The sequence below is a fragment of the Amia ocellicauda genome, chromosome 18 (genome assembly GCF_036373705.1).
Source record: "Amia ocellicauda isolate fAmiCal2 chromosome 18, fAmiCal2.hap1, whole genome shotgun sequence".
Taxonomy (NCBI): domain Eukaryota; kingdom Metazoa; phylum Chordata; class Actinopteri; order Amiiformes; family Amiidae; genus Amia; species Amia ocellicauda.
The window spans coordinates 7,907,676-7,934,228 of record NC_089867.1 but is presented as its reverse complement, the minus strand read 5'-3'; the positions used below and the strand labels follow the sequence as shown (position 1 = coordinate 7,934,228).

The following is a 26,553-nucleotide window of genomic DNA, read 5'->3' as shown; positions in this document are numbered from 1 at the left end:
ATATTTATAACTGTACTGATTTTACAGAAGGGATACGTCACTTGTAACAAGCTCATGTACACTATGAGCCCCATTACACTGAAACACCTCTAGAATTCTGCTGTTATATTCAGGGAGGTAGGAATAATCTCTATCAACTGGAAAGTTTAGGAACATGTGACTTGTTGTCTTCCAGGACCTTCATTATTGTCATGTGTTTTTACATTTTCTAATTAAACGTTTTTACAGCATATCCTAACGTTTCACTGTTGTCCAAATCTATTTTAATGTGATGGAAATGTTATTAATCAATAAGGCCAAATTACATAAAGTGATTCGCTTTCTCAAAACATTATTTTGTCTGCAAAATAACAATGTCATACACTTCTGTCGCTACAGTAACATTATGTGATCCATGTCTTTTCTTTGTTGGCTCTGCCTGTCGCAAATTTTCAAATTCAGATGACAGCTTGTCTTTTTAATTGTCAGATTGTTTTACTGCTAGTGCAATTGAACTCCGTTTCTGTAAGACGTTGTTAAGAATGTCAGCGTGAATCATTGCAATATAACAAAGTATCAACAAAGAAAAGAAAATGCTCATCCACCAAAATTTGTATCAGTCCGTATGATTGGTGAAGTGATCCATCATTCCAGCAGTCCTCGTTTTGAATTTTCTCAAAGCAATCTGGCAGGGCCTTTTGATTTTCATAAACTGTGTACTGTTTGCTGTTTGACAGGTTCAACAACTGAACATACTTGTAGCATGATAAAATTGAGCTGATGGGCATTGCAGTGTACAAAATGTATGTGGAGAGCTTTCTTTTTTAATTTTGCTTTTGACTACATTTAAGCAACACCCAATACAGATACACCAAAATAAGTCTGAGCGACAAGTTTCTCTTTTAATTTGTAAGGTCTAATTTGTGCTTCAGAAGAGTAGCTAATTATTGTACTGTTCAGTTCCTAATCTCCCTACTGCAGATCTACTGATTACATATCTGAGCACATTCGCTATCTGACTGACACATGAAACATGTCTGCAGTTCCATCCACTTATACTGCAACTGCAAATGCCATTTTATTTTCATACAAGGCAAGCATACAAGCAGTTCAGTTTGTGTGGTCTTCAACTTATTTTCTGATAGAGTTGCATTTGCAAGGTGCTCAGCCATCTGACTGATCCGAAAACTGATCCACCAAGTCGAGAAACAATGAGTCCTTGATTTTAGTCTCATTGTGACCTCTCACTGCACACTCAAGAGTCTAATGGGAGTATTATTCTGGAGAGAATGTGTCTATTCATTTTCCAGCTGCTCACTGCATCACTGAACCCATAGACGATAACCTTAATATTGTGGCAATATTAGCGTTTCCCATAATTTTCCCAATGTGAACTGCACTGCACTTGTTTCTTAATAGTGTCTGATAGGTGTTTTATGTCCATGATGTTTCAATGCCTAACAACACATATGGGAAACAGAACAGTGTACATTTTGCTACACTCACCGCAAGTTCCTGTCGAACCATGATACACTGTAGCTTTGGTTTTGTCTTGTGTCACTTTGTCTGATTTCAACACCTTGTGGTTTATGAGGCCCCAGGCTTTTAACTTCCAGCTTGTCTTCTATTGATATAGAAGAAAAGCTCAATATTGTCAATATTATCATGTAGTCACGCTATAATGTCACATGAAAAATCATCTCTAGAGATGAGTAATTTCCATACGTGGTCTGGTGAATTTTCGCTTTTGGGCAATCATCCCCTTCTGGTACCTGTAGGACTGTGCACAAACTCTGCAAAAAACTGACAGAGCTCATAGTATTAACAATAGCAATGTACTGAAAGCCGAACAAAACCGTGTGCTGATGAAGTTTATCAATTTTCTGTTCACAATTGGTACGTATCTCTGTAATCTCATAATTAACCATCAACCACAGGGAGAGGAGCTAAAGAGGAAATAATGGATAGATTAAATCATGCATAGTTGTATGCCGTACTTTTAACAGGGAGGGCTAATTTCCTTATAGAGAGAGTTGTAATAAGTCTCAAATTACACTTTATAAGCACAAAGAGGATGTGCATTCATATATTATACCTATCAAATATCTCATTTCCATCTGTAGGAAAATCTAATACTTGTAGGCGGCATAAAATCAAAAATATATATTCTTTATTCAGAGCATGTTCTCTTGGAGTAACCCAATCAAGAAATGTAAATGATAGTTGAAGATCCAACTTAAAATATGTATTGTGGGTCGAGAGTAGTTTAGTAGACCCTTTGCATTCTCCAAAAGACTCCCTTCTAGCTCTTACTTAATCGAGATAGTTATCTTCTCAACCCCTACAGCTTTTAAAACTCAAAGGCAGAATTGTTTCTGGAGAGTTCCAAGAAAAACTACTGGGACACCTTAGAAGGTCAAAACAAATTTGGTATCACCCAGCAATTACATTTTAGGCATAAAGACAACTACATTTAACATTTAAATGGTCCATCAAGGTTTTTTTTTTCTCTGATTTTGCATCATTCCCATTGTTTCTGCTTAGAAGAAGGGATTATGGTGTCATGCCTCCTTTTTAGTAGACACCTTCAAGTCTAGATAGCACACTGTATAGTTCCACTATAATCAAAAGTGTGTAGCACACTTTAAGGTCAATTAAATTTTTCTTCCAATAGGTAACTAAACTAAAGTGAATGTTACTTCTAGATGGTACAGCTAGTGTATTTTGTTAGACTCTTGACATTATTTTAAGCACTTGTTTATTTATATTCTACGGCACCACAAATTTGCCATTAGTTTATTTCTGGATTCCAACAGCAGTTATGAGGTAGAGTATATTTAGAAGTTTTTCTAGTACTGTTATCATAATATAGTAAGTGAAAAATGGAAATATGTAAAGAGGAAAATCCAGTGTAGCGCCTGCAGTTGCTCTCTGATCCAGCCAAATGGATTTCCCAAACAGCTGGCAAGGACTCAAGTTGAGCTGGCTGAGGAATAAGCCCCCACTGGTGACATTAGTGGGGGTTAGTAGAGCATTCGTGATAAAAATAAAAAAGTGGCATTATTTGTATGTGCCGAAGATGAAGCACAAACTGGTGGATTCATCAAGAATAGTGAGTTAGGCTTTCTTTGTGTTCTAAAACAAAGACATTTAACATTCTATTTGATTTAAATTTTTTGTACAATTACTGGGAAATATACTATATATACTAAATACTAAATACTTATACTAAATATAAGCTTTATGCTATTCCAGTAAAATAAACCTACAAAAACCATGAAGGGGCACAAGCTCAGCTCACCAGATAAACTCATTATAATTTGCATTTTCTTGCAACAGTTCTCAAAGTGTACTTTTATTATGCATTAAAAAATGTAAAGTTAGTGAATAGAGCCACAATATACTAGTTTAAATATTTGTTGCCACATTGTTTGCCACTATTGTGACTCAGCACTGCTGTATGTCTTTCCTGTATATTACTGATGTCCACTTATCCAGGAACCTTGAAATATCATCACTAACATATCAGCTTTTTTGGATACTTTTTACTTTTTAATTTTCCACATTCAGAAACTTGGCTTTAGATGATATACAAATATGAGTGGATGTGTGTATGGACCAGAGGGCTTCCAAGTAGCAGTATCAGCTCACCAGCTCAGGGGGACCCTCAGTGAGATGACAATACCAAACGCATACGATGTTTCACACTGAACAAATGCAAGTGTCATGGATGACAGAACTTTATTTTTAAAGCAACAGTGCTGCCAGCCTTCTTAAAGTTGATATGTTATAGTTTGAAATATGTGAAAGGCATTGCATATTTCTGCAAAGAAAATATCTTAGGAGCGAGTATGTTATTTTTACTCAAAATCATTGTTATTGTCGACAAAAACAAGTGTAGCAGGAAACTTACCATAAGGAAGAGCTCTTGGAAGTCATAAGGTTTGGGATTCACTTGCACTGTTTGTTCAAGTGCAAAGATCATTACGTTTACAATTTTTTAGACTTGTCTGTCATAAAAAATAATGCCCTCTACAGAATCAACAAATCTTTTTTCAATTCATTAAATATTTCCATTATTACATACAATTACTAAAGTTGTTGAATCTTGAGTTAACTAGCAATCAAATAACCATAATGTTGCAGAAACATCAAGATCAGTTGATAGCAATTTAATATGATGCAACACTAATAGCAGGGACTTAATATTAGACCAATCTAGGGAAGTTCATGTGGTTCAGTACATTTTTAATTCCAAATATTCTTAAATTGAGGAACTAATTGGGTATGACATGGGATTAGAATAGGAGCAATGGGTATGCAAGTGTGTCTGTGTGTGTGTGTGTGTGTGCACGTGTGTGGGTAAGTGAGGGTAAATATTTATGCATGCAGTGTGTGGGTGAGGTGGCAGGGATGTCAAAAAGGAGCAATAACCAAACTAAAGGGGGTTAAAATGTTTCAGCCAATAAATTTCCCTCAGGAGACAGATGTGAATAAAGCAGAATAATTCATAGCGGGTGAAAATGTAATGAATTGGAAACAATGAAAAGACGTATGGTTCATGTCCTTGAAATACACCGAGAGATCACTTTAAAGCCAGCTCTGTGGTGCTCCTTTAAAAGCCACCCTGTGAGGACAAAATAAATCAATTCATATTCTAGGATCCTATTAGAATGCCTGGTGCCCTCGCTGATTCTTAGACATCTTTTACTGAATACTTTGTGAGATTTCTGCTTTTTCTTTCAAAAACAATGACAAAGCTACTAAAATTGATTATCGAAATATCCCAACAAGCAAGAGGTGGAAGTGTATTTTGAACTCACCCAGGTCAGAGCACTATGCTGTGTGAAATTGGGTTGAAGGGCCATTGGTAATTCAAAGTTCGGTATAAAAAGTGGTACAGATTTCTAGGAAAGCCAATTTTCCCCGTAACTGCTGGGTAATATACCAGGGCATTCTCTTAGGCCCAAGGACTGCGCTGGGAATGATATTCATTTTGTGCTGGTCATGTTGAAAGCCAGCCACATCACAGAGGAAAACTGAAGTGTGTTTTTTGTTGTTTTATATTGTAAATTGCAGTCGAGTCTTTATCTTCTGCTTTCCTGGCTTAAGAATCTGTAATCCAAGTTGTGGACCCCAAGGCCTCGGAAGAATGCCATATCCTAAAATTACATGGGACGTGATTGTTTGACAAGTATTTGTACTGCTGTGGCGCTCTCCCGAGCCCATTTCAACTCTTCACATAGATCAATTATTTATAATTTAGCATTACAATACCATCTTTTGTAAAAATAGTCTCTGTAAGAACTTTTTCCCCATTCATTAATGTGTATCTTCTTTATCCTGTCTGTAATATATAGTATATAATATTACAAATTATAATATACAATTATGTGCAGGATGTAAACAAAGATGTATGTGAGAGACATTAAAATACAGTATGTCGAAAAACAAAATTGGTGTTGCTTTCTAGTCTAAGAAACACCATCAGTTTTTAAAAAACATTTATAAAATTGTGCAGTGTGCGCACGCCTCTTAGAAAGGCAATACAAATTGTGTTTAGGAAACAATGTAAGTGGCTTCAGGAAACACAGTCGCTGCTGGAACACCGTCCAAATACAATGCCAAATTAAAGACTTCTTTCCATTTAGAAACACACACACACATAGATGAAAACTATGAAGTCGTATCAAGGTGTGGTATTCAATATATGAGCTTTCATGTGATAAATTGAATGTTATTCATATATGAGTGAACACTGTTTTTTGGTTATTCTGTTGAAGTTGCAGCCGCTGCCTTGGGACACTTTCCTTTTACTGAAAGCAGTTTGAGAAAATCTCAACAGACCTTGATACAATTACTGTGGCTTCCCCTCTCCATCTACAGCACTTCTGGCCATGCTGCTTCAAACCAGAGGGAATTTAGCAAACTATTTGGTAGAAGATTTGGTCAGTCAGGCATCAAAAGCCGTCCTCTTCTCACACACTCTGTTGTAGAGACGCATCAGGGGACTTGTATTGTGCGTTTTCACACAGTTCTCTCCCCGGACACAAGAATCCTGGGCTCGGGAAAGGGAGAAGTGCACCAAAAAAGCAGTCTGGTCTCACAGCAAGAGAGTGCGTTGTCTCCGGGCTTTTGTCTAGCTCGTGGTATTGGGTACAATAAAAAATGTCAGATGGCATATCTTTGTTCAGATTCCAGGAGGACTGGACCTGTACAGACAGAAGGTGGTAGTGAAAGGGTTGGGGGGGTGTAAAGGGAAAGTGTTTTTCTCCATTAGGATTGAGGCCGCTATATTCAGACTTATTGTCAAGAACATTTCTTGAAATCCAAAGGTTGTAAAGGTGTCATTCCTCCAGGAACACACTTCCATCCATTTGTTTTGTTTTTTATTTTGTTTTTTAATATAGTTTTGTTTTCTTAGCCTGGGGTATTGATAGGTTGACAGAGTGATTGGTTAATTGATAGATTGGTAGATGTATTATCTGTATTCCAGGGGCTCATTTAATTGAGTAGGCTGTGAACAAGCACAGAAGGAGCCTCACTCTCTGTCTAAAAGGTAGTTAGGTTGCAGGACTGTTCTATCTTAAAACAGTAAGTAGAAAATCTCTCCAGAAAGCTTAATTGTTTTTTTTGTGCTTTGTATTGCATGGTGGAAATATCAATACAAATAGCTGTTTAAAAATATATATGTTTGTGTTGTTTTTAATCAGTGAAGAGTATTTCTGTAAGGGGGGGAAAACATGACAATGAAAATATCGACATATTATGTATTTGATTTAGTTTGCAATACTGGAAAAGACAACTTTGCTATTATTTAATTGCTGTGGAATATTGCACCAGAGGGGATGCTTTACAGAAATATGGAGCATAAATGGTCTCACCAGGAGCCTCTGGTCCCTAGACGTGGAAAAGCATTAGCTGAGTAGTTGTAGAAACATTAGAAAATAAGTATTTTCCTTTCTGAAAAATGAAAAATGAAAGAGCCAGTAATGTGTTTAGATTGTTGCTTATGTTCAGCACATTTGGAAATATTGTTATTAGATCTCAATTTATGAGGTAAGTTTCACAAACAAAGCTGCAATCGAAAACAGTGATTTTAATTTGTTGTTGTCTGGTGGGTTGAAGGTTTTGTATGGGTTGGGCCGGGCCACAAGTCACATAACACAATTTGGAGGACTAAAGTTTGTGCATTTCATTTTCTGCACGGCGGTGTGAAAAATATGATTCATGCCTGCTTTGAAATTCAGCATCTTCCTCAGTTATAGCCACATTAACCTTGATAAATAGAAACATCTCGGGTTTATGGTTCATTGCACAAAAAATCCTTTAACAATTGATTCTCGGAAAGGTAGTGCATAAGGAGAACACTTCGAAAGGTGGCTGAACTTTTTTTTTATACTTTCCTTTCTTCATTTTTATTAGCGGAGCACTAAATATAGATTAGAGGTCAGTGACAAATGAAAAAGAAAATCAATTAATGCATGGGCATTTAAAAGCTATCCGAAAATGGCTCTGTCATGGCTCACCAAGTATCACACTCGCCTGTGAGCCAAGGGGTCATGGATTCAGACCCATGAAAAAAAGGAAAGCCAGGATATAATTCAGTTACCAACACCCTGCCAGAGTGTTGTGTCTGTATGTGTGTCGACTGCTGTTCCTCCAGCGCTGCTATCCCCGGGAACACATGTACAGCGGAGGGCCAATCGGCTTTGGGGTTGTTAAAACTTGTCAGGGAAGACCAAGAGTACTGACCTCACTAACCTCACCAAATACCCAAAAGAAGTGTGAGATTTCATACCCTTGTGAAAAAGCTGTAAAGCAGGGAGGCTAAACTTTTTTTTTTTAGTTTATCTTATTTATCTGAAGTTTGATTCTTTATAAATATGTTTCTTACGACATACGAATATAGAAATAAACTCCTATATTCCTAAGAAACTGGCAAGTAATGCATAGTTAAAGTATTAATGATAGATAGAGGGGAAACAGGACAGTGGTGGCATTTAAAATGTCCAGTTATTGTTTTCTGCAATAATGGACTTAATTACGAATTTATAACTCCAAAATGGAAAAAGATGGTGTATGCTTTTTGGTCGCCAAAGCATGGACTTCTTAAAATGTTTCAGGATTTAATGTATGGATATAAATATTGTAATTATTGATTGCCTGGTTTTATTCACAACTTGAATATACCACACATGCATTTAATGTAAGTTTTACACATGTCACATCACAATTATAGTAGTAGTTGCTGGGCTTAAGGGGTACTTTCAAAAAGGGAGTCTGATTGGCTGATTAATCAGTATTAAATGCTTTCATTGGTTGGTCAGTCATACTCTAGGCCTTAATGCCTCGCCCTGTGTGGTATTCCAGAAATTATTTAGGATATATATTCCAGGTACATTTTAATACTACCTTTTTTTAATTAACCTTGCAATGTCCAGGATATCTATTGAATTAAAGTAAAATTCACACAAACTAAGCCACTGTGTAGACAAGCCTTGTCTTTAGATGTTTATTCTAGATTTCAACTGTTTGGGACTGGATGAATACATGACATGTCATTCTCAAAAAATAATAATAAATAATAAAATAATTTCTCACTATGGGAAATCATATTCTGATTTTACCAATAGTCACAATGTTGATTTTGCTTCATTGGAGGATGGGTACATTTCCTTTAGATTTTCAGTAAAATAAGTGGTAGTTGCTAAAATCTAAAATAAAGAGGTTGGGGTAGGGGGGTGTGGTGTCAGTGAGAATAACACTGGACATCAAATTCTGGTCAACCGTTTTTGTCTTTATATTACTTCAGTGGATTGACAGATTTAGGCCATGCCTGACAACTTTGGAGGATTACAGAACCTGAGACAGATGCAATTACACTTGGACTCATGGTATTGCCAGCTGAAAGATTTTCTCATGTTATCTCAAGGAACTGTAGAATTGGGCCAATGCCTATTGGCAATATGTGCATTTTAAAGTAGAAATACAAAAGCAAAAACAAGCCCTTTCCTTATTCAATAGAAGCATTCTTTAAAACAGTATAGTTAAGAGCAACGAACACATAGCCATATTGCACAGAGTAGGAGAAGAGTCAAAGGGCCAGGTTAATTCAAAGTGAAATATGGTGCCATTGTCCTTCTAATGTATGATGAGGTGTGATAACTTTTGAGTCTTTTAAAATCACTTATGGTGATTTAAACTGTACTGCTACTGTTGGGAATAAATTTAAATATATTTACTTAGATGGAAATCAAGACATGACTAGTTGATTTAGACCAGAACTGGTATCTCAAAAGGTTGCTCAGTGTAAAGGCTCCCTCGAAGAAATCTGTGAAGAAAGCGCGTCTCTAAGGTAACCATGTGGCCTGAGGGTTCAGTGGGACAAACGAGAGAGAGACCTCCTTTCCACCATTTGTAGCTGTAGCAAAGTTGAGACATTCATTTTAAAGATTTGCATTCTTCAGGATGTGTCCCAACGAGTTTAATTATTGCATGAATTCGCTGAGATACAGCTTTCTTTAATTCAAAAAACAAACAAATGATAAATACATCAATAAACAAATACATAAGCAAAAAGAGCAATATATTTCTTGATCATACCATTGTTGTATTGAGATTATGGAGAAATTCAAGATTTAAGAATGTTTAATACCAACAAAGCAAAGCATGTTTTTAAGATTAAGAATTTAATTGAATCGATTTTGGTTGTTCTTATAATTTGCATTCATGACATTTATATTAAATTTTTGTGAGATTGTGGAACATTATGTTCTTTCTGAGGAGAACAATCGTGAAGTAAATTATTTGTGATTAGAGAAGGTTTGTGTTGACCCAAAAGGAAATTTTTACAGTGAAATTACAGTGCTTTGATTGTTGTAGCATTCTTACCAACATAAGAAAATTCCTTTGTCCTGAAGAGAAAGTTATAAGCAAAAATCAGTCTTGGTGTTTTCATGCCACTCCTTTCATATGCATTTTTTTCCTGTAAGAAGGCAATTTAATATAAATACAGAGAAATCTCAGCACTTAAATTCTCTTTTTTTTTTTTTTTAGCAGAAAATATAGACTGTATCACATTTGTGCAGTAGGCAGTGATTAGTTGGTTGATATAGCCTAGGCACTTATAATTATTTATTCATAATGCACCTGCTGAATACAATAGAAAATAGGTTTCATCCTCTTGGAATGCATTTTATTGTCTCATTCCGCATTTTATTTTATACATAAACCAGTAAATGGGCTACTTTCTAATGAAAGAGCCATGTTAATATCAAAGTGGATAGCGTAGTCACAGCAGATGGAGGCAGCATGTGGAAATCCAATCACAAGTTCCTTCAATCACAGAAAAAGAAACAAGAATGCATTTGAATATTTTTACCTGAAAGTATTAAAACTATACAATTTTAATATCTATTTAACATGTAGTTGCTTTTTGCGCCCTTCTTTTTTTATTTCCCAAGCACAGAAAACAGGCAAGTCAAATTGGAATATCTTTGGCAGTTTTGAGCATGACAAGCCTTTTCCACAAAGCAACTTCTTCCAGTGCTTTTCGATGAGGTCATTGAACAATGCCGAGTGCCACTCTCACCAGGAAGCCAGATACCTGACTTTAAAAGATATGTATCTCCTATTCATAGCTCAAAATTGTCCTACTTTGATGAAAAGTTTTATGTTTTGGTTTTTGCATTGAATCTTTTCTTGTGAACTGCATAAAGTACAGTCCCTGTATAAGGGTTGACTAAACAGTCACTAGGCCAGTCACATGAGACACAAGGCAAGGAATGTGAAGAAGCTTAACAATGGTCAAATTAAATTAAATTACATTTATGTATGGGAACATTCAGTATCTAAAATGTCAGTCTGAAAGAAACCAAACAGAAATGAACAACCAGGAACACGACTACAATGGCGAAAACCTTTGCAAGATAATCCACAATAGACACAGCCCTTAACCATCAAAGGAAATATTAACAACTGGTTCCTAGAGAAAGTTTGGACTGTTATCCTCAGAACAACATTGTAAACATGACATGCGCTCCCAAACTCTTATTTGTAGTTAATATATATTGGTGTTTCCATCTCTGTCCAGATGTTGGGGGAACACCTGCAGCTAGATAACTAAGTGTAGTGTGAATGCGCTGACCTCTTTTATAAATTATGCATGTAAAGTGAACTGCAACATGTTAAACCTCTTAGATGCAGCAGTGCGAAAAAAACTTCAAGCGTGGAGCTCTGGAGCTAAATATTAGCCAGTGCAGTTTTCAAAATGCTATTGTCTTGGCAGCGATGATTTAAGTGGGATTAGACAAAGGGTATAATTTAACTAACCAGATATACTGAACTGGTACAATATAAGTGGTGGTTAGTATTATTATTATATTGAACATAAATTATTTTTTGCTTTGTGTGTTTAACATAGTCAATTGTTTTCTAGAAATGATCGTGTCAATAAATATAATGCTGTCTGTGATTATGGAATAACAACAACAGCTACTTGAATATTCTGTTTTTCGGCTAACATAGTCACTTCTAAAGCAAAAGTCATCACATCACAACTAAATATACTGTAACTTCCACAGACACCACAAAAACTAAATATATACTATACCAGAAAACAATGCATTCAGTGGATCTCAAAAAAGCATTGCCAGTAAATTATTTTGTAAAATGTATATGTAAACCTCAAGGCAATGTTTTAAATATTTGGACAGCCATTAACTCACTAAGAAAAATGGAACTGGCTCTACAAGTTTTATTAATTTGAGAAGCTGAGATCATCATTCACTAGTTCTGACAGGTCTTTCTGAAGGAGGATCATTAAATAACTTGATGACTACAGTTTTATTAAATATAAATAAAGCTATTTGAAGCTATTAAATATTTCAGGAATCAAACCAGCAACATAATAAGTGGGAAATACACTTCTAATGGTGTAATTTAAAACAAAACATGGGTATGTGCAATGTACACTATTTTTTATTAAATAAACATTACAGAACATTTCAGTTAGACAAATATCTTCAAGATTTTTTAATAATTGAAATCTAAAGTACAGCTGTCTTTTTTAATCTTGTATTTGTCCACTGCAGTTTAATGATTTCTGATGGTATATATATGATATATGATTCTGAGGAAAGGAAGAATAAAAAAATGGAACCAGAGCCTTTGAGCCCATCCATGTCCATACAAGATAACTGATGTCAACACCTTGTCCAGTCTCTTTTCAAAAGGTCCCGAGTGTACTGGCCTCAACCATGCGATTGGCTAAACTATTCAGAGCATTAACCACTCTATGAGTAAGGAAAACTATTCCCTAACAACAGACCTTAAATCTACTTTTAGTCAGTTTCTTCCTGAGGAGGGGAATGGTCTATTGTCTCTCTTATAACATCTGGTTGAGGTATCCACAGCAGAATGACAAAATCATGTTCGGGGGAGTTTAAACAAGATATGTATCACTCTGTGGTAAGGGGTTTTATGGTTAGGAATGGGCATGCCACATTAACAGCAGAAAGTTAAATCTAAAACCTTGTCTAAACCCCAAAGGAACATACGGCTAAAGTTAAAAGGGAGAATTTAGATAACCCACCAGCAAAGAAATAAATAAACATGTAATTGAGTAATCCTGCCTTAGGCTGAAATATACATATACACAGCAGATTTAACACAATAGTAAAAACCTAGGAGGTCCAGCAATGCACTTCCATGTGTCAATTACATGTTATTCCACAAATAATATGAAAACAAAGAAAGTCTCCATCTTGTTTCTTCACACATTGGTGCATCCCTCCATTGTGGACCATCCCTGGTGTTCATCGCAGGAACAACCACTTCCTCATAAAATACATTAGATTATGATTTGTACATATCTGAATCTTTGCCCTATGCCAGGATATTTCACAAATTATTATCGCAAACAACAAAAAAACAATACAGGGTGCAACGTAGTAAGAACGTGAGAGTTATGTTACACTGAATGTCTTGTATGAAACTGGACAGTAATTTAATTGTGTGTCCCTTATATACATTCACCGAATACGGCATAACGGCAAAACACAAGCACACTGCATAAACACTGATAATACAGATGGATTTTAAATGTAATGGCCTTGAATTAGAAGGAATCCATTGTGAAAATGTACCTGGATCAGGATGTTACTCGTCCATTCCCCTATTTAAAATCCTTTTGCATTATGAAACAATATGAATCCCGATTTGCTTATGAAACAATAGCTTGTAGGTCCCATGCTTTGCTGTAGTATTCCTAATGGAAAAGTCAGGTTGCCTCCCCACGTCCAGTGCATATCTTTATGAAATACATTATGATTTGTCTCCCCAAATTATGCATTGTTCAGCTATCGATAAATAATTAAGCCTTTTTTCCACATTTAATATACTTTGGAATCCTTGTAGGTGATAGAAAAAACTTGAAAAATACATTTTCATCACATCAGCTTGATATTGCTGCAAATCCTGTGGCATGATTTCTTTTTTTCTTGTTTTTTTTAATTTTATTTTTAAACTGTTTTAAAAGTGAAAAGAAAAGTTCTTATCTTTATGTCTATTTTTGCTTTTTTGTTTTAAACATTTACTTGCATATGTTTTATATATATATATATTTTTGCTTGTGTTGGCATTTTCAGCCCTGTTCTTTAAGGTCTCCTATTTCTCCATTTCTGTTTTGTTTTAAAGTTCTTTGAAAAGCTTTAAAGAACTGGGATTAGAAGTTAGCAGACCCTGTATCAATGTGCTGAGTTTCGAAATCCCGTCATTTCAGTGGGAAAGAAACCGGAAGATGCCTGTTTACTCTAGAACAGGGGTTGACAAATCTCTGCCACAAAGAAGTTTGTATGTCATATATGTTTATATGGGAACTGGTAATATGGTTTCCTGATCAAGTCACATTGTGGCCCAGGACTATTGTGGCACAGAACTATTGATAGAATAAGACCTTATACCTCTTCTGGATCAATCTTAAATAGTTAAGCCTGTTGTGATATTTAGCCTCTGATTGAAAAACCCTTTAAAACATTGAGGATTTGGGCTCTCCAAGACACTGTTACAACCTGATTTTAGTTTTTTTTGTATCTTCCAGAGATTGGCTATGGCTTTCAGAAAGGTGACGTTCAAGAGAAAATGGACTAATGCAATTATCGTGGAAGTGTTCATTGGTCAATGCTTTATAACCATAATTAGGAAGATATTTAAGATGAGACATTATGTTTGATCATACGTATGTCTAATACATAAATAAAACTTGTGTGCTTTGCAAGTGCCAACAATAAAAAAAAAGGTGTCTTTGCACTGTGATCTCAATGTGGGAGAGTTACACACATGTTCCCACAACTGAAAGATGTTTGTGATTAACTAGTGGCAACCAGTTCAGCTCTTGTTTGTCACCTCTCTCATGTTCTCATGTTTGTTGTCAACAGTACTGAAACTCATAGAAAACTGAGGATTTCACTGTTTATTATCATATGTGGTAGAAGTAAATGGACGTATTCACCATGCATTATCATGTGTGCTTAATATAAAAGCATATCTGTTAATATAAGGATAGGTGGCCGATATTGCGCTTACTTATGCAATTGTCGAAGAGTCATATCTTATAAAGTAAAGGTCTCCATCCCAGGTGCATGCTGGGTAGTCTCAGTCTTGTGGGTTCCATAGGTATCTTCCCTCAGTGCCAAAACATCACATTCATCCCGAATTGTTGTTCACGAAGTTAAGGGTTCATTGGAATGAAAACCACAAGATAAAGACACTCTGAATAAAATATTATATATTATATATAAATATTTACTCTGGAAAATCTGCTAAATATAAGGCCAGAACAGCACGTTCATATCACACCACATAGTATTACATTTACTGTGGCAGACATCATACTGTCCAAATTTAATTGAAAAGAAAACTCTACTGAACCTGAATCTTTGCCAGCCATCAGCAACTCCAGAGCTGTAAAAGACGTCCAGTTAAGATGTCTGACTTCAGTGTACTTAAGTGCTTAAGTGGAATGGACACCTGAAGACACTGTGCCCTCTCAAAGGCCACCCATGCTGTATCAACGAAACAGCAAACGATCAAAAGCATCAGGCCATGTGTTAACAAAGGAAGGCTACAATACTTTCCACCACATTTTATTTTAATTTCCCAGGGACAACCCCCCCCCCACCACCACTCTGTCTATTTCTACCCACCCACCCGCCTATTGGTCTATATGCCTCTCGTATGTCCCCGCAGATATCGCACCTGCCATTTTAATGACGACGGTTATGATTTGTAAAATATCTTAACATTAATGATTAAATCAACTTTCAGGAGGAAGTTGGCCATGCAGAACAATCATCATTTAAAGGGATTGTAACTATGATAAGTTTTAATATAAAATTGTGGGTTACACCTGTATTTCATAAAATGAATATATCAAAGATTAATACGGGGGGGGAGGGTATTATAACTATAATAATAAAAAATATTATTATTATTATTATTATTACTATTAATCTTGTTGTTAAACTGTGGTTTTAATGTATAATAAAACTATATCTTGTAATGTTTTTGTTTATTTTAGGGAGGATTGAGGGGTTAACATTTTCAATGAGTTATTTGCTTCCAGTCATTTTTTTCCTAAGTGTCGGTTCCTGCTGCTGTAATTTCTATTCACCTATTATTGTTCATATTCTTGTGCATTCAAGTAATAATGATAATACAGATCATTAGTTTCAGCAATGTTACTAAAACATTTTACACTTGCAAGCGATATCTGGCATTTAAAAAAAACAGAATAGATGTATGTCTGGTGTAATATCATCCACTCAATAATATCGATGTATTCTCTTATCGCAGAAAAGAAAAGCAAACAAATTGTTCAGCTCATATAGTTGATTAAATTATTTATTTATGTATTTATTTATTTATTGTTTCAGTCATTGCATATTGACAGGAGTGAAGTTTTTTTCGAAAGATAGGATTATCCTTGTTCGTGTTTACAAGAGGTTAATTAGTAATTGCTTATTTTAGATTTTTAAAAAAGTGTGTGTGGGGGGGGTGGGGGGGTGTAATCTGTGTTGCAGTTCTGTGAAACGTCATCAGAGTTGTACAGGAGTTGACTGAAGTGAGACCAACGACTAAGCAGAGTTTTCCCATACAGTAAGATACTATACTGTATAGGAGAGTCATGGTTGCATTAACTGTCTGCAGCTCGCCTCCAAATGAGACAATTTATGCGAAAAATGAGAGAGATCCCGGCCTTGGAAAAGTCAAGTGTTTAGCTGAAGGGTGCATTCACAGGTAACGGACTTTATTTGTTGAAAAACACATGCATCTGATGATTTATTCACTGAACATTTTAGTATCTGTAAAGGGGTGCTATAATGTGTTGTGTGATAATTGTTATTATTATTATTATTACTTAATGTGCTTTTTTCAGGTAATATTTGAAAATAGGCGTCTCTTTTGAATTTGCAAATTACACAGCCTTTTATTTTGCACTTTAAGGGTATAGCTATACAAAAATATTTATCATTTTTATAGTGTTGATATATGTCGGCTAATGTTCGTTTTAACTTGGATTTAGTCCTGTCAAGTTTTCACAAAGATGTGTTCATTCAAACACTTGCTAGTATGCATTATTGATGGTCAATGTATACTTTAATGACGTCACAACCTGAGAACTTAATTGGATTCGTTTGGAATATGTCTGGACCGGTCATTAATTCCTATGGAGACATATAGGTATAGAAAACCAATTAGCGTAGTGCATTATTATTTTTTGGAAAGTATCCTGTTCTTTATTCTTCAGTTATTATTCATAGTTTTATTAGATCCCATCATATACAGTTCGCTTTTATTTCCAAAGCTTAAATGGAAACCGAAACTTCTTCAACGTGTATCTGAAAGTGACAAGCCTGCTTTTAATCTTTAACGAAAAACAAGACTGACTGAACTTCGAGAGCCTACTATCTTCATTTTATTCTAAAAGCATATACTGGTGCATGTAAATATTTCATGTGGACCCAATAACACCAACAAAGCAGGGGATAATGAAAATGTATACCGAAAGCCTGAGTGGACAAGATCGCTTATTCAACTTGTCTGTCAAACTTGCAGCAATTATTTCTCGACAGAGTATCTCTAAGGAAGGATTTCATTTGATAGGCTACGAATGATTTCATTCAGTTGTTAAATTAAAACAATAATTTAATTAAAAATAAGTGCTGGTGTGCTGCTGACTGTTTACAGTACAATGAATGTATTTTGTTATTGTTTTCTTTTTTACTTAAAGTCTTTTTGTATTTGTCATTTTCTTGGTCTCAAATTATTTCACTTCTCACTACATAGGTATTTAAACGCACAAACACAAACACAGATAGACAGAGGGATAGACAGATACTAATACTGCTACAAATAATAATAATAATAATAATAATAATAATAATAATAATAATAATAATAATAATAATAATAATAACTATTTTTATTTTTAATGTAAAAACACCACATTAGTGCAAAACACGTCCTTCTTACAGTATAATACCTGGTTATGAACTAATAACTACAGAAGTGCAATCCATGCCTTCGTTGCTTTCAATTTATTTACATGTATGTATAGAATAAATTGGTTCTGTTATAGTATCAGTATTATTTTATCCACATGCTCAAAACAAATGGCCAGCTCGATTTAAATGGCATTAAAGTGAAATGGGCTTATAAAAGGCTTCATACTTCTTATGAATAGGACGTCATTTAGAAATATCTGCAAATCATTTAGAGATGTATTTAAAAAGCACCTTATTTAGATATCTCTAAATGGTTTGCAGATATCTCTAAATCATTTAAAGATATCTTTAAATGATTTAGAGATATCTCGAAATATTGGAAGATATCTTGAAATGCATTTAGAGAGATCTCTAAATGATAATTTGGCTTTGCCATAGCTTCATAAATACTACATTCAGAGAAACCTATTAAAGAGCACAGGGTTTAACAAGAGGGGTATTCTCTTGTGTTCTGTGTGTCACTATCTTGCACGGGTCTGCCGTTACATCAGAAAACACAAGAGACATCCACAGTTTTAAAAATAAGTCATTATGTACATTTTTGCTGATCGTTTTTACTGTAGACAGATGTAATGCTCGTAGGAAAGGTTCAATAGCGTTTAGTTTGATGCTAGATTACGAACATATACATACACACATACAACACACATACATGCATACATCCAAACATGCATACATCATATATATACATGCATGCATACATACATACATACATATAACCATAATACCTTACTCAACAACCAAAAGAAGGAAACATGTTATTATTAACTCAATTAAAAAAATTAAAGTGTGTATGTGTTGGGGGGTGGGGGGGGGAACAGACCTGAAACAGTCATTTGACCCTTAGCGTCCCATCTCGTTACTTAGGGGTATACTTGCGCCGCACTGTCTAGTTAATTGAATTTTACAGCGCATTCATTATTTTCCAAACTCCCTTAAATGCCAACAACTTGTTTTATGTCGCCTAACTTAATTTGGGGACAAGTACTTTCATCTGTAAATGAAAGCAATTATGCAGCCGATATTATATTATGTTGGCTGGTCTCTAGATAGTCATCCATCACCCTCAATCGAGCTGTCAGGGTAGGCAGTCTTCCAGCTGGGGAAAAGAGGAGAACATCATCATTAATTTGAGTGTGACCCCGGGGCTATCCACATGTCTGAACCCGGGATTCTCTAAGCAAGTCAGCACACCATAGAGCTACACACAGACTCCCCCACCTATACGATTCACAGCCATAGCATGCAGGACTGCAATTAAAGTTATTTAAAAAGCCTGGCAGGTTGATATGAAACTTCAAGACAATAACGCAGCTTAGACCATTTTACACGAATTTGTATGAAAGCAGAGGTCGTCTTTACTGAACGTCTCCTTAGAATAGATGTGAATAAACGAATGAGGATTGTTAAATATTAACATTAAATGGGAAAGAAGTTAGGTCGTATGAGGGTCCTGCACTCTGTAAACTGGTAAAGGCTTTTTTTTCTTCTTTTTTTGCATACACGTAAGATAAGTATTGCACTATTAATTAGCTTACTAAAGGGAATCTTTCAGATATTTTTCCTTTCTATATCTTTCCTTTTTTGTAAATTGCTTTCTTAGTTTTTGTTTCATAAAGTGTCACATTTGCAAGATATAATACAATACATATAATTGTGAGTATGTCAGTAAGTATGTATGTATATAACACATATATGTGTTGGTGTATAAATAGTGTCAAAACAATGTAGTACATCAATTACAATTCATTATGGTGCTATTAAATTCCTAATGACCACATCTGCAAAATAGAAACATATTAATAATTAAAGATTATGTGACAGACAAATATATTTACACACACATATATATACAAAAATACACACACACACACACACACACACACACACACACACATATATTGTGCCTTATATTTGCTTTCATAACAGACTCATGCATGTTTGATATTTATAACAAGTATTAATTGCCTTAACATATCATATCTCTAGCCTTCATTGCCTGATTCCAAACATATGTGCTGAGGAGATGTCTCTGGGTTTAGGTTAACCTCAGCGCCTATCTCTTGATCAGATCTAGACAGAAGATTTACTGGTCTCCGTGTTACTTCGTTTGCCTCATTTGTACTTGAGACTAATTATTACAAAAGGGCGGAGTGAGGCAGCTGCTCATTAATTAATTTCTAATTAAACGTGTTCTCCATCCCTCAGTGCCTCAAAAGAAAAAAAATATTGCTTAGGTTAATTATACAGGGCAGTTTTAAAGCGGAATAAGTTCTACCTAGCATCTCTCTCTCTTTCTATATATATATATATATATATATATATATATATATATATATATATTGGGTTAATTTAATTACCTTCGTCGTGTATACAAAAACAAATCTGCTTTCCCCACATTTCTATGAAGTTGTTCGATTTTTATCACTAGAAATGCATATTAAAGTTCCAGTCTGGTCATTTTGAGTGGGATTCATCTGACGTCAGAGTCACCGGTGTTTAAAACAACGTGCAACTGGGCTGACGTGTTTTATACTACTTTTTTTTTATAAAGCAAAATATGTATTTCTGACATCAAAGTGATTAATCCGGGCAAACGTGTTTCCATTGCACTCTCCTGCAATTGCATCGTATGAAACAGTTTAGGTCCTACCGAGATAACTGATGCATTTTTGGAAATCGTTGGAGAAGCATTTTAACAAATTAAATATGGTATTCTGCTTCGCCCTATAAGCATCTAGGAGACTGTGCTTACCAATCAATTGGTACAGTGAAACCCAGCCAGCCTGCAATAGCGTGGAGACCAGCCGTCTCGCTTTATTTCTGGATATTGGGATCTCTCTACCATGTCATACCCACAATTTGGATATCCTTACTCGTCTGCACCCCAGGTAAGATCCGCTTTATTGATCATCAAAGGGAATTTCAATTGAATGTATGGCTCTATTGATTTGCAATACCCTCAGTAGTACTTTAAAGCGAAGGGGGGAGGAAGAAAAGCGATGCATAAAGTCCCATTTCAGCAAACGCATAAAACTAGAAAGGACTTGTTATACCTGTTTTCACTGAGAGATAAAGCATTAAACGTAATCCAGAAGCATACATACGAGGACCTTTGGTATTGCTGTGGGGGTTGGAGATAGCTGTCTAAGAATGCGCTTTATACCCTTATCTGTGCACAAATCATCTTAATGTCAAAGTGTTTTGTACCAACATGCGAGTCACTGTAGAAAGGGCGATGCAACTGCTTTCTTTTTCTTTTTTCTTTTTTTTTTGGCGATGATCCACAGCTCTCTGTCTTTGGAGGAATGGGTATTCCCTGTACTGGAGTTTTTTAATTACCGACTATTTTTCTGTTTTACGTGAAAGAACTCACGCAGTGATCTTTTGGGGGATTTTAAGAACAGCATTTTGGAAAGCATGTATGTTTTGACTGACACCTTGTATAAACGGTGCATGGTCCTGCTTTTTTTTTTTTGCACATTAGTGCATGAAAGATACTAAGGTCCGGCTTTCCCTGTGTGTCTCCTCCAGTTCCTGATGACCACCAATTCTTTGACTACTTGCTGCGAGTCCAGCGGCAGGACCCTCGCCGAGTCCGGGGTAGCCGCCTCTGCCCAGACACCAGTTTATTGTCCGGTTTATGAGAGCAGGCTTCTGGCCACTGCCAGACATGAGCTCAACTCTGCAGCGGCTCTGGGTGTCTATGGGAACCCCTATACCAGCAGCCAAGGCTATGGGAATTATGTTACTTATGGTACCGATGCCTCCGCTTTCTACTCACTGGTAAGCATTTCTCTGATCTTCTCCCAGCCATTGATTATTATATCAGCACCAATTAGAGCTTACATAGTCACACCTCTTGTCCTCCTGCAAAGTGCTTCTTTCAATCAAACGGTTGTGATTTATCTCTTCAGCCTGAACAGTGGCTTTATTCAGTTTGAACTAATTGGCAATTGTGCCACTGCAATGTAAGGGCAAGCCGACCTATTAATTATGGCTTGGATTACAGGTGACAACCAATGTGCTCACATTGAAGCATTGTGAAATGTCAGAAGAGGAGTGTCATTTGCCATTAGGACAGCATTCCAAAGCAACGATTCAAGGGTTTAATTGTGTTATAGCAGAAACGTATGTGTTTACCTAAAGGGGGGGTGTGTGCCATTGCAGTTTCAAGAAAGTACACAGAATAATAGTAATACTATTTATCTTTTTTCCCAACTGCTTTTAACAAGTTTGTCACAATCAGTGTCACTGCAGCAAATGTACAACACATATGATATTCAATATATAGCCTGTAAATGCAAATTAAACTATTTATGATGGGGGGATGTTGTTTTTTTAAGTAGATGATGTAAATGTCCCAACACATATAGGGAGTGTGGGAGATTACAAGTTCAATATATTACGTTTCGGCGTTGCCAACATATATACATTTATCCAAACTTCAGTCAAGTAAGTCCATTAATTAATTAATTAATTAATTAATTAATAATTAAGTCATTGTTTCACCCTTTTGCCTTGGAAGCATTGTTGATCCTATAGATCCAAGTGTTCCTCTCTGTGACTTTGAAAGATCATTATCAAACAATCTCCCCAACTGTTTGTTTGCATGTTTCAGAGTACATTTGACACAAAAGATGGAGCAGCCTCTGCGCATGCGGGGATCACACAGGCTGCTGCCTACTATCCGTATGATCCTACCTTGGGGCAGTATCAATATGACAGGTAAAAAAAAGAAGTTGAGAAATCGACAGTAATTGCTTCTCTGTAGTTGCTTCAGTATAACGGCATACATCTGCAACCAAATCTAAGTGGTGTTGTTTTACGTAGCTTCTGTTTTCTGATAATGCTGATAAACTTGTGTCTTCATAGACCACTGAAGAGGTATTGAAATATGCTCTCAGACTTCACGTTTCATGTTATTAGGCCTAATGCACACATTTAATCAATGTTATGTACATTGCCTCCTTTGTTAAATAACAGGTTGCTTTTAAAATAAAATAAAAAACAGTTTCAAACACAACTATGTTTTCATATTTAATAATATTAACAGTAATAGGTATGTTTAAAGGCATGTTCCAAATATATGCTTAGCAGAACATTTACATATAAACTACTGACAAGTGTGAAAAGTAATACAAATATGAATGACATTTCTCACAAGGTGATTTTTTATTTTTTTTTAATAACTATAATGTACGGATGAATTTACGTATTGCTTATTTACTTAATATAATGAAATTACATTAATTGAAGCACTGTAGGACCTGATAGTTAAGAATATAATGTAAACATCTAAGTAGCTTAATAATAAAGTCTTAATTTGACTTGCAGGCAAGACCCATAGTTGTACTTTTAAATAAATTCACTTTACGATTTTACCTGAGGGTCTTCCTTCGCACACAATCGAGCAATTTTCAAGCAGTATATTCCATATTTCAGGATCAGTAAATCTGTACCTATTAAACCACTATGGTGCATTTAACTGCATTTGCCGTAAAATGCGATCACAGTGGGACATGCATTTGATACGCACTTTAGTTTTTCTGAAAATACAATCGTTATGAATTTCACTGTGAAAAATACACTATCTTTACAAAATACATATTTTTGTTTGTTTTTTCCTGTGTAATTTTACGTTAGGTATGGCTCCATGGACGGGGGAACAAGAAGGAAAAATGCCACTCGTGAAACCACAAGTACCCTCAAAGCCTGGCTGCAGGAGCACAGGAAAAACCCCTACCCCACCAAAGGAGAGAAGATCATGCTGGCCATCATCACCAAGATGACCCTGACCCAGGTCTCCACTTGGTTTGCTAATGCCCGGAGGCGACTCAAGAAGGAGAATAAAATGACTTGGCCTCCTCGAAACAAATGTGCGGAGGATAAGAGATACGATGATGAAGAAGAAGAGGAACCAAACGAGGAGCACATCAAAAGCGAGAAGAATGATGATGGTACGCTTTCTTTATTGTCTATAATTATTTACAGCAGCTGATCATGACCCGTCGCATTGTTTATTCTCTTGTCCTGATTTATTTTTCATACAAGAGGGTTGTAGGAATTGACACATCATGGAACTTCATATCTCCAATACAGATAAAGTTGAACTGCACTATTCCTAGGCGTTGTTTCTAGAATACACTCATGTTCTCTATATGGCTAACTTTCCTTCTTTCTTTCTTTATGATAAACATTTTCCGACAACATATTGCACCTTTTTTAAGCCTCTGTCGTGATGAATCGCGGTTGGATTTGTCTTTCCCTCTTTCAGTACGCAATCAGTTCCATTTGAAAGAGCACACAAGTGACTTCCGTGTATTGTATTCATTCTGATGATTATTATTGTCCTTGTTATTTTGCAATGCAGAAAACAGAAGCAGAGAAGACAAGGACCTACAGCTGAGCGATCTGGACGACTTCGATGCGATTGAGTCGGAGAGCTCCGAGTGTGAACTGAAGCACCAGTTTCACATGAACACCCACATGAGGACAACCGATTGTCCCCCTGAACACCTCAAAGAAACGTCACTAAAGATCTCCATCCCGCCTGCTTTGGAAGGGGACCAGGAATTGACCAAAAGCTGTCTGAAACCCGCTTCAGAAGATTGTGCCCATGACCTTTCAAACGAGAGGCAGACGAAAGCCTGCTTCCAACAGGGCCACCAAATATTAGACAGCAAGCCGAGGATTTGGTCACTGGCACAGACGGCCACTTCTTTGAACCAAACTGAGTACCCATCCTGCATGCTCAAGTGTCAACAGGTCATCCCAACCTCCCCCACTGTTTCCTCTCCTGTAAATGTTATGGACAGACAACAGGACTCCCCAGTCACCACTCTCAGAAACTGGGTGGATGGGGTTTTCCACGACCCTTTGTTCAGGCACAGCACTTTGAATCAAGCATTGACCAACACCACAGTTTCATGGGCAACTACCAAAGGGTCTATACTGGAGACAGGGGCGCTGGGACGTTCAATTGGAAACGTCAACCACGTGATCAAAGGACACATTCCTGCTTTGCAACACGACGACTCCCATAAAGACAACATGGCATTCCCAAAAACGGGAAACAAAATGTTCTGCTCTTAACAAACCAAAAGTTACTTTGAGGCACAGCAACAATTTCTCGGGGATGTACTCTTGAGGACCTTAAACAAGAGCCGTAATGCTTTGAATTGGACACTTTTCCGTCAAGGATGTTGGAATCACATTTATATTTGATTAGTCGAGGGATATATATGCATTGTTATATTGACAATATTTCACTAGTGAGACTCCCCCAAGAAAGGGATCAGTGTGAAAAGTATTTATTTTCGTTTAAAAGCACGTATGTAGAGGTATTATTGAAAGTTTACATTTGAAAAAAAAAAAAAGTTTACAAGATTTTTTTTCCCTTTAATGGCATGCGGATGTTAAGTTTTTAGTTGTTTTATTTTTTATTTTTCCTGAATATTCTTTTGAGCTCCGTCATTGTTAACCAATGACTCGTGAGTAGCACTGCTGAAAAAAAAAATCACACAACTGCACAAGTTTCCTTAAAACTGGAAGGGTATGTTAAAACAATGTTCACTGAAATAAATGGTCTGTTTCGGAGGTTCGGCGAGTGTTGTCTGATTGTATTTACACACGAGTGCTGGCCTTGGTCCTGAAATGTAAATCCACTTGAGAAAGCGAAGGGCTTGGCTTTACTGGGGCATGTGGGGTGCTCATTTTAAATTATATTAATCTAAAATCAGTTTATGTTGCCTGTCGGAAATGAATCAATTAAAAATTTATATTAACATCTGAGTTTAACACGTATGCATTTCTCTAAGACTAGTAATTTTAACTAGTACTAGTAAGTACTAACTGAAAGTGTTTTGATAAATTCACTGATAATGTATTATTATTATTATTATTATTATTATTATTATTATTATTATTATTATTAATAATAATAATAATAATAATAATAATAATAATAATAATAATAATAATAATAATACTTGTTATTATTGTATTCTTATTAATACGCAGCTGAATTATAAGGTTAATGACTTGTACCCCATGAGGTCGGCTAAGTTTAACTTTTTAGCCTATAGGAATGCTAAGCACTTTCACCCACTTCTGTTTTGCATAATATGTAATATATATAATATATATATATAATGAAACATTAAAACATTAAAATATTAATCACAGAGACATAAAATATCAATTTTCAATTGCATTGACATTTTCTTTAAAAGTAAATTAAGCGTAAATCAATTAATCAATTAATCAGCAGTAAAAGACGATACATAACATCAAAACTGTCAATTGTCTTGTACGTAATTGGTTATGTAAAAAAATGATCACATATATATATATATATATATATATATATATATATATATATGTGTGTGTGTGTGTGTGTGTGTGTGTGTGTGTGTGTATGTGTGTGTGTATGTATGCATACATGTAGTTTACTATACTTAAAATGCGTATTATTTTATCCCATCTAATCAGCTGTAATTGGGATGTATTCAGTCATATTTCATGTCATTGTATTGACTTTTTCTCTCTCCTAGATAATATTATCGAAATATCTAAACCTCCGTGCTGATCCAGCTGTCAAAAGGCTAAGACAAGCGCCCGGGTCGCTAAAATGTGCAACAGCCAAGATAATTTGAAGTGAAATTTTCATTTTGACACTAACCCCTCAATTTCTAAAGGCTCTGCATCCTGTGATATCTGCGTCAGGAAAAGGCTTTACCAGAAGCCCCGTCTTCAACTGAAAAGGGCAAAGGAACTCGAATTAGTTGTAAAAGATAAAAAGGGCAAAAATAAAGAGTCAAGGGTACTTGACAGTAATAGCAAAAAGTCTACTCTCCTGGGAGAGGTGTTACAGAGAGAGGCGCAGCAATGATGAATTTTAATGTGGACGCCAAGCGATTGAGATCTTCTCAGTGAAATCTTTTGGACAAAGCAAATTATTTTCAAGCAAAATAAAACCTGAACGTCCTACAGTGCTTTCATTGGA

The 26,553-nt window shown here is 35.8% G+C and overlaps 1 protein-coding gene across 2 annotated transcripts; it reads left to right on the top strand.

Annotated features, from left to right (window-relative positions):
* The first annotated feature begins 16,163 nt into the window (after nucleotides 1-16,163).
* On the top strand, nucleotides 16,164-25,145 carry LOC136713898 (iroquois-class homeodomain protein irx-4). 2 transcript variants are annotated; one of them, XM_066691136.1, is made up of 6 exons: nucleotides 16,164-16,278; nucleotides 20,281-20,437; nucleotides 21,081-21,332; nucleotides 22,168-22,274; nucleotides 23,193-23,506; nucleotides 23,920-25,145. In XM_066691136.1, exons 2-6 carry the CDS (start codon nucleotides 20,393-20,395, stop codon nucleotides 24,639-24,641), a joined length of 1,440 nt encoding a protein of 479 aa, XP_066547233.1. In that variant the 5' UTR covers nucleotides 16,164-16,278; nucleotides 20,281-20,392; the 3' UTR covers nucleotides 24,642-25,145. The 2 variants fall into 2 exon arrangements, with proteins under 2 accessions (XP_066547233.1, XP_066547234.1); XM_066691137.1 differs by lacking the exon at nucleotides 16,164-16,278 and adding an exon at nucleotides 18,799-19,016.
* The last annotated feature ends 1,408 nt before the right edge of the window (nucleotides 25,146-26,553 follow it).